This window comes from Meriones unguiculatus, chromosome 16 (assembly GCF_030254825.1).
Source record: "Meriones unguiculatus strain TT.TT164.6M chromosome 16, Bangor_MerUng_6.1, whole genome shotgun sequence".
Classification (NCBI taxonomy): Eukaryota; Metazoa; Chordata; class Mammalia; order Rodentia; family Muridae; genus Meriones; species Meriones unguiculatus.
Window position 1 is genome coordinate 5073456 of NC_083363.1, and position 10829 is coordinate 5084284.

The 10829-nt window shown below is 58.6% G+C and overlaps 1 protein-coding gene across 2 annotated transcripts; it reads left to right on the forward strand.

Moving 5' to 3' along the window:
- Positions 1 to 491: 491 nt before the first annotated feature.
- On the forward strand, positions 492 to 6861 carry Cdkn1a (cyclin dependent kinase inhibitor 1A). Of its 2 annotated transcripts, none has more exons than XM_021633485.2 (3): positions 492 to 624; positions 4981 to 5428; positions 5536 to 6861. In XM_021633485.2, exons 2-3 carry the CDS (start codon positions 4987 to 4989, stop codon positions 5583 to 5585), a joined length of 492 nt encoding a protein of 163 aa, XP_021489160.1. In that variant the 5' UTR covers positions 492 to 624; positions 4981 to 4986; the 3' UTR covers positions 5586 to 6861. The 2 variants fall into 2 exon arrangements, with proteins under 2 accessions (XP_021489160.1, XP_060225165.1); XM_060369182.1 differs by lacking the exon at positions 492 to 624 and adding an exon at positions 664 to 800.
- Positions 6862 to 10829: the final 3968 nt, after the last annotated feature.

Consider the following 10829-nt stretch of genomic DNA (forward strand, 5'->3'; position numbering starts at 1 on the left):
TGTAACATTTGTCATGTATTTCAGGCTGGTCTGCATCAAGACCACCTCGAACTCCGGCTCCCCCTTGTCGCCACCCCCTCACCCCAGCGCTGTCATTACAGACGTGAACCCTTAGGCCCAGTTTTCGGGGTACTGGAGATCCGACCCAGGGCTTCCCGCAAGCTGGGCAACCATCGCACCCGCGGACCCATCCACCTCCCCTCGCCCCAGGCTTTTCTCTAACTCACATCAGTGATTTTTTTTTAGAAAGGATCTCGGTCCTTTCCCAGAGCTGCTCGGGAAACATACCGATCAACGCGCAGCCCCTGACCGTCTACACAGGCGTGTGACTCGGCTGGCTGGCGGGGGACGCGACGAGCAGATGGCCCAGGTGTGGGGGGAGGGGAGGGCGCGCCCTGTCCGCGCGCGCGCGGGCCCGGGCTGTCCGGAGCGGAGTCAGGCGCGGGCTCAGCTTCCCGGAGGGGAGGGCGGGGCGGAGCCGGCTAGCCACGCCCCCGACGGGGCGGGGCGCTGCGGACTCTATAAGAGCGCAGCCCCGAGCCGGCTGCACCAGCCGAGAGGCGTGAGCCGCCGCAGCGTGAGGGACCTGAGCGCGGAGCCAGCTCGATCGCGAAGCGTTCAGAGGTGAGGGCGTCGCGGCAGGTCAGCGGGGTCCCCCCCGGGCAGCTCGGCGCTGAGCCCCGCGGCTGTGCCCGGAGGCGCGTGCGCGCATGCGTGCGCGCGTGCGTGGGGATGCGGGTCATCCTCCCCGGCGGCGGCGTGTGTCTGCGTGTGCCCGCGTGTGCCCGCCGGACTCCCAGGTGTGTCCGCGGCAGGTGAATGACCGGGGTGGGTCTGAGCGCCGCCGGCTCCTGTGTTGGAGTGTGTCACGGGGACAGGCTTGGGGCGAGCCCGTCTCTGGGGTCCGATCCACGGTGGGTGGCGCCCGGTCCCGGCTCTTGCGGTCCAGGTGCCCTGTGCCGCCGTAGCCACCACCGCCCCGCCGGGCACTGAGGTCAGCGCGAGCTGTGTCCCCCGCCCTCGGGAACGTGCCTGGGCACGTCCAGGAGGACAGGCGAGGAGGAGGTGACTCACCGTGACCGGGAGACCCCGGGCACGGCACCGGCGTGACAGCAGAACCGCACCCCAAGTTGGGGATGGCAGCCCAGAAGCCCCTTTCCCTGCCGGGGCACAGCCCCGTCCCTGCCCCGTCCCCTCCCCCGCGCGGCACAGTGACCTATTTGGCGGGCACAGTGTGTTCCCAGGGAACCCGGGACACGGGGAGGTCCGGGCCGCGGTGTCCGGTCCCCGCTCGGCGGCGCGCCCTCGGGGACGGGGAGACTGGGCGGACCCCGTGCGCCCTGCCAGCCCGGGGAGCGCAAAGAGTGCCGCCCACCGCGCCCGGGACCCGAGCGGGGCGCGAGGGGAGCCCGCCCAGCGGGGCAGCGGGGGTCCCAGCGCGGCAAGGCTTAACGGGGTGCCGCAGCCGGACGGCCCGGGGCCGGGGGACCCGGACCCCGTCCACACCCAGCGCGGGAAGGTGGCCGGGCCGGGTTGGCTTGAGTGCGCCCGCTAGGGCGCATCCATTCCACTTGGAAGTCCTAGGGCTGAGGGCCACCCCGACCACCTGGTCTGGCGGGAACGACTTGGGGTTTGGCTTTTGGGGGGGACGCGCTGGCGGCTCCTTCCCTCCGGCCCCCCGGGTCCCCCTCCGTCGCGCTTCAGCGAGGACACTCCAGCGGTTTTCTGTTGTCCTCGCCCTCGTCTATTTTTATTTTCCAGGGATCTGACTCATCGCGTGCCCTGGGCGTGGGGATCAAGGTGGAGGGGGCCAGGGCCAGGAGCACTGGTTTACTCTGCCCGGGAGAGTGCGAGTGAGCGTGCGCGCGCGCGCGCGCGCGCTGCGTTCCCAGCCCAGGCGGGAGTTTGGGAAGCCCGGGTTCCTCGTGACGTGTCTGCGGCCCGGGGTCCCCCGCCTTCCCTCCGCTCTCCCCGCCCCGGGGTGACGCGCGGCTCCGGTGCCCGTGGAGTTTTTGCGGGCGGGCCGCGCCGGGCAGGAAACTGACTCACCACGCCTCGCTCGGCCCACGCAGCACCCCCGCGCGGGGGGCCGTTTCCTGGGGGCGCGGCGCCCCCTGCCGGCCGCCGCGGGAACAGCAAGGGCCGCCTGTGCGCGGCCAGTGCTCCCCCCCCCCCCCACGGCAGCCTTTAAAGAGAGCCTTTCTCGCCCTGGATTGTGCTCAGGGAATTAGGGTACGCGCGGCCGCCGGCGAAGGGAGGCGTGCTGCTGTAGAATGAGGGCTTACGGTAGCAATGGTTTTGAGCAGGGTGCTGGGGAGGACTATGGGGGGCGTGGCCCTTGGAGACAAGGTGGGGCGCCCTGTGCGCTTGCAGGGATTCTGGTCCCCCCCATCTTTGGCGGGGCACTTCCGTGTGCCTAAGGAACACTGGGACCATTGGTGTCCTGCCTTCCTGCCTCCTCTGGTCTCTATGGGTGCCCTCTGGGGAAGGGCACTGAACTGGGTTTTGGACTCAGTTTGTCTGCAGACCTGAGCCCTGTCTCCACCAGCCTGTGTTTCTGTATCTGTACCCATGGCTGCCTTCCTATTTTTTTCATTCTGTGTGTGTGTGTGTGTGTGTGTGTGTGTGTGTGTGTGTCAGAGGGAGAGAGACAGCGTCTTATTATGTAGCCCCAGCTAGCCATTACTGGCTATGTAGTTATATAGACCAGGCTGGCCCGGTGGCCCAGAACTCCTAGAGATCCACCTGCCTTGGCCGGAGTGCTGAGATTAAAGGCCCTCGCTGTAACAAAGGGCCCAATCTATATTTAAAGAAGAAAGAAAGAAGGAAAAAGCTTTCCCAAGTGGTTCTAATGGATCTCTCTGCTTGTGACCCTCAAAAAGACTAGAGCAAATGGGTCTGTATTAAAATCCCCATGCGTCACGTGTGAGCCCCGTGACTTTGGACACCTTATCTAGTTTCTGAGCCTCGGCTAGCTCTGCCTAAAACGGAAGTGAGCTCAACATCCACTAACAATACGTGTGGGGGCTCACATCTGTGATCCCAGCACAGGGGAGGCTGAGGCAGGAGGATGACTGTGAGTTCAGGCCAGCCTGGCCTACATAGTGAGCCCCTGCCTCGGATACACCCGAGGGGTGGGGGAAAGCAGACAGAAAAAGGAACTGGTATCGCCAGGTTTTAGGGAGCGTGGAATTGTAAACTGCTTAGCTTTGCATTAGGAAAAATAATGTGACTGGACCCCAAACCACAGCAGGGCAAGGCGGCGCACACCTTTAAACCCAGCACTCCCGGAGGCAGAGGCAGGTGGATCGCTGGGAGCTGAGGACAGCCTGGTCTTCAAAGTGAGTCCAGGACAGCCAGGGCTACACAGGGAAACCCTGTCTTGAGGGGAAAAAAAAAAACCCAAACAAATAAACAAACATAAATTAGAGCCCAAACCCAGCCGGTAGCAGAGGCTGTTCTGAGACCCTTCCCACAGCACCATGGGACCCCTTCCAGGGGCAGTGGGCGGCTTAGTCCTGTGCTTGTTTTTGATACCAAGGTCTCACTCTGTAGACCAGGCTTGCTCTGGACTCAGGGAGATCATCTTGCCTCTGCGCCCCCAGCGCCGTGTTTTGGGGAGGAGGGTGTATTTTACTTACGCTTTGAAAGGGTGTCTAGCCCACAATGCTGGCATACATTCCCTGTGTAGTAGGCAAGGTTGACCCTGGACCTCTGCTCGCCCCACCACACCCAAGTTTATAGAGGCCGCCTTGCTTGCTGGGCACAGGCTTTGCCAGCTGAGCCCCACGCTTTTCGTCTCTTCTGGCTTCCTGCCTTGAATCCTGGTCTGAGTACCTCCCTCTCCCTTCCAGTCGTGGGCAAACTCATCCAGAGGTCCTGAGGAGCTGGGGGGGGGTGTATGTGGTGCGAGCCCAGGGCCTCTTGCCTCAGAAAACCACCGGGCACACCCTGCAAGCTCAAAGGCTGGCAGGCTGGACCGGTGCCCAGGAGAGCCCAGGTCCTCCTTAGGACCTGTATCACCTAGCTCTGGAGTCAGGCCAGGGCAGGCGGGATCGGCCTGGGCCTCTCAGCTGGGCCTGTCTTCTGGACGACCCAGGCTAACCAGCCGGGCCAACCAGCCACCTTCCATTCTCAGGGCCTGCAAAACGGGTTCCCTGGGCACAGGCTGTAGGCCCGGGCGGTGTCTAGACTGCAGATTTACCTGAGCTGCCTGGCAGGATGTGCTGAGCCCGGGAGAGAGACAGGAGTCCTGCCAGCCTGTCCTCTCTCCCCCAGGCTGCTGCCTACCAGCCTGTAGCGCAGGCTCTGGTGGCGGCCCTCAGGGACGGGGTCAGGGAGGACCCTCCGTCAAAACTGGGGGCAGAGAGGCCTGCTCCGGCTTCCATTTCCCAGGGTCACCCACGCTGACTGAGTCCATCTTCACATCTGTCCTCAAGCGGGACCCAGGTGTTAGGGATTATACCTGTGCTCACCAGGGTTCTAACCTAAGCAGCCTGGCTCCAGCGTGTCCTCTCCTCCCTCCAAGCCACCTTGCCAGCTGCCTGAGCATGAGAGGACGGAGGGAGGGACGGAGTCGCAGAGTCAGGCTCTTAGATGGAGCTAAATAGCAGCATAGATGCTGCAGTTTATGTGTCCTATCCCAGGGTCCGGGTCTTTTGATTGGCAGGATGGAGTTACCCCCGCAAGGGCAGGAGGACAGGGCACCGAGGCATGCCCAGGTGCGCGCGCGGGGGGGGGGGGGGTGTTTGGGAAGCCACTGGACCTCGGGGTGTTGGCACCCGCGAAGGACCCTTTAGCAATAGACATCGATTTTGGCTGATCGCAGTCCTGCTGGTAAACAGGGCGGTGACCCCCGCTATGGCAGCCGGGACCTTGGGGCGAGGCTGTCTTGGGGCGGTGGGGAAAGCCCCGGGGGAGGAGCAGCAGCAGGGCGGTGGTGCCTGGCCGTCTCCGGTGCGACCTGGCTCTCTGTTGCAGGGCGCCATGTCTGAGGCCGAGGACCCCCGAGCGACCCCGCACCGGAGCAAGGCGTGCCGCCGCCTCTTCGGGCCGGTGGACAGCGAGCAGCTGCGGCGCGACTACGACGCGCTCATGGCCGGCTGCCTGCGCGAGGCCCGGGAGCGCTGGAACTTCGACTTCGCCACCGAGACGCCGCTGGAGGGCGACTTCGTGTGGGAGCGGGTTCGAGGCCCGGCGCTGCCCAAGCTCTACCTGAGCCCCGGCTCCCGCCGCGGCCGCGACGACCTGGGAGGGGACAGGAGGCCCGGGCCCTCCTCCGCCCTGCTGCAGGGCCCGGCCCCGCAGGACCACGCGGACCTGTCGCTGTCCTGCACCCTGGTGCCCCACGCCCCGGAGCGGCCCGAAGACTCCCCGGGTGGCCTCGGGGCGCCCCAGGGCCGCAAGCGGAGGCAGACCAGCCTGACAGGTAGGGAGGCCCCGGGAGGGAGGCCTGCGCAGGGAGGCCCGGGCCAGCAGGTGCGGTGTCCCGGCGTCCCCACCGCCCTCAGCCTCCCGCCTGTTCTCTCTCCACAGATTTCTATCACTCCAAGCGTCGGCTGGTCTTCTGCAAGAGGAAGCCCTGATGTGTCCACGGGAGCCTCGCGTCCTCTTCTGCCGTGGGCCGGGAGACCCCTCCCCCCTCCTCCATCCTCTGCCTCGGCCCCGCCCTCACTCTGTGTGTCTTAATTATTATTTGTGTTTTAATTTAAGCTTCTCCTGTATATACTCTACCTGCCCTCTCCAAGCCCCCAGCCTAGAGTTATTTAAAAAGCAGTAAATCAGCAGGACGGTAGGCCCCCTTAGTGCCAGGGGTTTTTATTATGTGGACTATTATTTAAGCCCTTCTCAACCCAAGCTCTGTGTTTCCCGTCCCGCAGGGAAGGTCTGCCTGGCATCGGCCATCTGCGCCCTTCTCCACACCCCCTTCCCCATCTCCCTCCACCCCCTGCCTAGGGGTATTCCCTTAAAATGGCCCGGCTCCTTGCCGCTTGTTCACGCGATGATCCTCAGGCCTGAATAGCACTTTGAAGGGGGACCAGCTCAGTAGGACTTTGGGGTCTCCTTGTCACCTCTCAGGCCGGTCAAGGTGATGATGAAGTGGTCACAGCCTGGAACACGGATGAGGTTTAGCCGGGTTAGGACCCGACCGTAACGTCCTGGCCCTTGACATTCACTCAGACCTGTGAAGACAGGGGGAACCCCCCCCACACACACTCTGGGTCCCCTTTGCCATCCTGCCTCCCCCGTGGGCCCCTCTCTTTCTGGGGTTCATCTGGCACTCTGCTGCTCTTTCCCTCCCCTCCAATACCTGGAGGTCAGCAGGAGGCATCTCTCTGGGCGTGTGCCCGTAGCTCAGTGGGCTGGAAGGGAAGGGGTGCCCCTTAGCAGGGTTCCTACCTCAGGGGGCTCCCTGTGGCACTGCTGGGCAGTGGGGGGGGCTTTCTCTGGGACGGGGACCTCACATGCCTCAGTACTTTTGAGTAGCACTTGTACAGGGAGTGAGGCAGAGACGGTCCCCCCCCCCCCCCAGGCACAGCGGGCTAGCAGGAGGCAGAACAGCGCCTGACCCTTTCCCAGTATTGAACACTGAGCCCCCGTGGACGCCGAAGCACTTAGTGGGTCTAACCCCCGCCCTAAACACCCCTGTTTCTGTAACCTCCTGGTCTGGATTGTTCACCCTCAGCCTCTACACCCCCGTCCCCGCCCCGCCCCACCCCGAGAATGTGTATTTTGGCCCCCTCCTTGTCTCCACTCAGACTGTAAAGCTCCCGAGAGCAGGGCCCCGCCCTGCGCCCTTCCCAGCCCTTCCCACCCCACCACAAACCAGGTGCTCAATAAATACTTGTGGATGACTTGTAACAACTTGTCATTACAGCGAATTGGGGGAGCATTTGGGCCGGGTCGGCTGTTTGCTGTGTGTTTACCTGCCTGCCGTGCTTATGTGTGTGCCTATGGGGAGGGTGTCTGTGTGTCTACAAGTGCACATACATGCAATATATATATATGTTTTTCCCCCCAGTGCTGGGAATTGAACTCTGGACCTCTGGAAGATCAGCCAGTGTTCTTAACTGCTGAGCCATCTCTCCAGCCCCTGGCCCTTTGTTTTTCATTTTGAGGCTTAAGTTTGTGGGGTTTTTTTTTTCCCCATTTGATAAGAAAATGTTCCCATCTTCAATTTAATCTCACAGGAGTATTTCTTTAAATTTTTAAGAAATTCTGTATTTTTTATTTTTGTGTGCATGTCGTGTGTGGGCACACGTGTGCTGTCTCGAGCATCCTCTCAGAGGCTCCGTCAAACCCAGGTGGTCAGAATTGGTGGCAAGTATCTTTACCCACTGAGCTGTCTCGCTGGCCCAGGAAAGATCCCAGTTAAGTTTTTAAAAGTTCATCTCTCTGTCCCCCAACTGTGTGTATGATGGATTTTAGTCCCCCCCCTCACTTCCTGTTACCTGATAAGTTGCTTAGACGGGGCTCGAACTTGCGGCTGTGCTTCAGCCTCCTGAGTAGCTGGGACTACAGGCCCTATCATCTGGCCAGATGCCTTCAGCCTGGCTACACGTTTGATCCCTAGGACTCATGTGATAGGAGAGTGACACACACAGTTGTTCTCTGACCACATGTATGTGTGTGTACATACATGTGTTCACACACAGACACACACAACCTACTGGATAAGGTTTTTTGTTTTGTTTTCCTCTTTTCATTTTCTTCTTCTTGACAGGGTTTCTCTGTGTAGCCCTGGCTGTCCTAGAACTCACTCTGTAGACCCCGCTGGCCTTGAACTCAGAGATCCGCCTGCCTCTGCCTCCCAAGTGCTGGGACTAACGGCGTGCGCCACCACATCTGGTTTGTTCTGGATAGTTTTGTGTCAACTTGGCACAAGCTAAAGTCGTTTTGGAGGCGGGAGCCTCGGTGAAGAACAAGCCTCCATCAACAAGGTCAGGCTGTGGCGAGGCTGTCCATCAGCCGTTCTCAGCCTCCCCGACGCTGCCACCCCTGAATACCGTTTCTTACGTTGTGACCCCAGCCATAAATTATACTGTCGTCAATCACAATGTAGATATCTGTGTTTTCCGGTGGTCTTGGGTGACCCCAACAACCCCCACCCCCACCAAAGGGGTTGGGACCCACAGGTTGAGAACGGCCCTGGGTTCTATGAGAAAGGCTGAGCAAGCCAGGAAGCAGCACCCTCCGTGGCCTCTGCCTCAGCTCCTGCCTCCAGGCTCCTGCCTCCAGGCTCCTGCCCTGCTTGAGTTCCTGTCCTGACCTTCAGTGATGGACAGTGCTGTGGAGGTGTCAGCCCAGTAAACTCTAAATTGTTTTGGTCATGGTGTTACATTATAGCAACAGAAACCCTAACGAGGACAAAATAAATGTGAAAATATCTTGACTTTGCTTCTTTTTTTTAAAATTTATTTATTTTTATTTTACGTGAATTGGTGTTCTGTCTGCATGTGTATCTGTGGGTGTCAGATCTTGGAGTTACAGACAGTTGTGAGCTGCCATGTGGGTGCTGGGAATTGAACCCAGGTCCTCTGGAAGAGCAGTCAGTGCCCTTAACCGCTGAGCCTCCTCTCCAGCCCCTTCTTTTTTTCTTTTATGTATATGAGCGTTTGCCTATGCGTGTGTATCTGTGCTCCCTGTGTGTGCCGGTGCCAGCAGAGGTCAGAGGAGGACATCAGCTCCCCTTGAACTGGCATTCAGATGGCTGTGCACTACCACGGGAGCACTGGGAACCAAACCCAGGTTCTCTGCAAGAACAAGTGCTCCTAGCTCAGAAGCCATCTCTCCATCTCTTGTCTTTTGCGACAGGGTCTCACTGTGTAGCCCGGGCTGGGGTCTAGTTGGCTATATAAGCCAAGGCTGGCATTGAACCCTGATCCTCCTGCCCAGCTGTCTTAGATGGTTTGTCCCATTTGAACCAACCTTCACCTCTGGTTCACAGATGAAAATCAACAACAAACAAACCCCCAAGCCAAACATGGCAACAAACTAAAGTCCCAGGCCCAAGGTCACTCCCCTCCGGAGCATCAGAACTCTAGAGATCCAGCTTGAGGTCTGCAGACCACACAGCCTGCTTGGTAAAAGGGTAAAAATAAAAAGCGGAAGTGGCCAGGGCTCCAAGTGGGGATTCTCGGGGCCCACTGTGCCCTTTGAAATCTTTGACGTAACGCAGGCTTTCTCAATGTTCCGGAAACGGCGGCCCAGATGCTATCTGGTCCCACCTCCTGCGGCCCTCCTGCCCACCCAGGCTCCTGCTAGATGGAGTTTGGAACTGGCAGCTGGAGGGGGCACCGAGGGGGCTCTCTCCACTGCCCCCTGGGACAGACAGTGTCTGCATCGGGGTTCACCACGTTGACAAGAAGCCAAGCAAGCTGTGGGGAACTGGAGACGAGCCTGGAAGCCTTCTTGGCTGTGAGGGGCTCTGATGGCCTCTCTGCTCATCCATTCCAGTCAGTAAAAGTTTTTTCCTCAGGTCCAGCGACACTGGGTTTTAGAACATTAATTATTATTATTTCTTCATTTTAACCCTTATTTCCTGGCTTGCGTGAAGCCTTCTACCACATGGTGGAACGAGATGCCCTCACATTGTCCTCTGACTGGGGGTGCAAACCATGGTTTGTACCTGTGACCTTGGCATGACCCCAAGGATCTGGGACCAGCTACGAGGTAGAAGGTAGAACTGACTCCTGCAAGTTGCCCTCTGACCTCCAGGTATGAGCTGTGGCTACCTAGGCACCCCCTTCACCCCTCCACACACACATAAGCCCCACACAAATATTTGCATACACAAAATAAGTAAATTAATAAGTATAATACATTGTTCTTTCCTTTTCTTTCTTTCTTTTTCTTTTTTCTTTTTTTTTTTTTTGGTTTTTCAAGACAAGGTTTTACTATGTAGCCCTGGCGCTCCTGGAACTCACTCTGTAGACCAGGCTGGCCTCGAACTCACAAAGCTCCACCTGCCTCTGCCTCCCAGGCATGCACCACCACTGCCTCGATAAGTGTAATAATTTTTAAAAAAAAATGACTAAAACTTACACCTACCTGATTTGCTTTTAGAATTAGAGCACCCTGGCTGATGCAGCGCCCTAACCCATTTGTCCTAACAACTAATTCAGTACCTCATTTCTTCACTTGTTTGAAATTCGATGTCTTTATCATTCATGAAGTTCTCACACAGGTTTATATGGCTGGTCTTTCTACTTTGTGGGTTCTTTTCCCCCACCCTTTAGCTCCCCGGTTTCACCTCCTACCATTAGATAAGAGATCCTGGAATCGAATTTCTTTCTTCTTGTTTCATCTTTGAGCACTGCTACCCCTCACAAACTGCAACCCCTCACACCCCTAACGACCACCAGTGCCTCTCAGGGCCCTAGCGTTCACATACCCTCTGAAAAGTTCCCAGAATTCCCAACGCCACACAGCTGCAGAAACTGTCTGCAGCTGGCACAGCCACGCCTCTGCTGGAGCACGAGGCAAAACTCGATCGGCTGCTGTGGATCCCCACACCCAGGGTTAAAACGTAAACACACTCTTATACTATTTCTGTGTTTTTAAAGAAACCAAATTTCCTGTTTTTTCACTACATATTGGAGTCTATTGCTGTCTATTTTCTGCTTCTTTTTCCTTCTTTCTTTTCTTTTTTTCTCCCCAAGGCAAAGCCTAAACGTGTAGCCCAGGCTGGCTCTGAAGCCAGATCCCCCTGCATCATTCAGATTCTAGGATGGAAGCTGCATACCAGGCCCGCCTCATTCTCATCTATCCCCGGCGTCCTCTGCCTGCTTCCATCCTCCACCTGCCTTCATGCTCCAGGACCACGCTGT

Excerpts from the sequence above, each read along its gene's own strand:
- Cdkn1a (XM_060369182.1), top strand. The coding sequence starts at position 711 with ATGCGTGCGCGCGTGCGTGGGGATGCGGGTCATCCTCCCCGGCGGCGG. Across the intron at positions 801-4,980 it reads TGTGCCCGCCGGACTCCCAG|GGCGCCATGTCTGAGGCCGA; the intron begins GTGTGTCCGCGG and ends TCTCTGTTGCAG. Across the intron at positions 5,429-5,535 it reads GAGGCAGACCAGCCTGACAG|ATTTCTATCACTCCAAGCGT; the intron begins GTAGGGAGGCCC and ends CTCTCTCCACAG.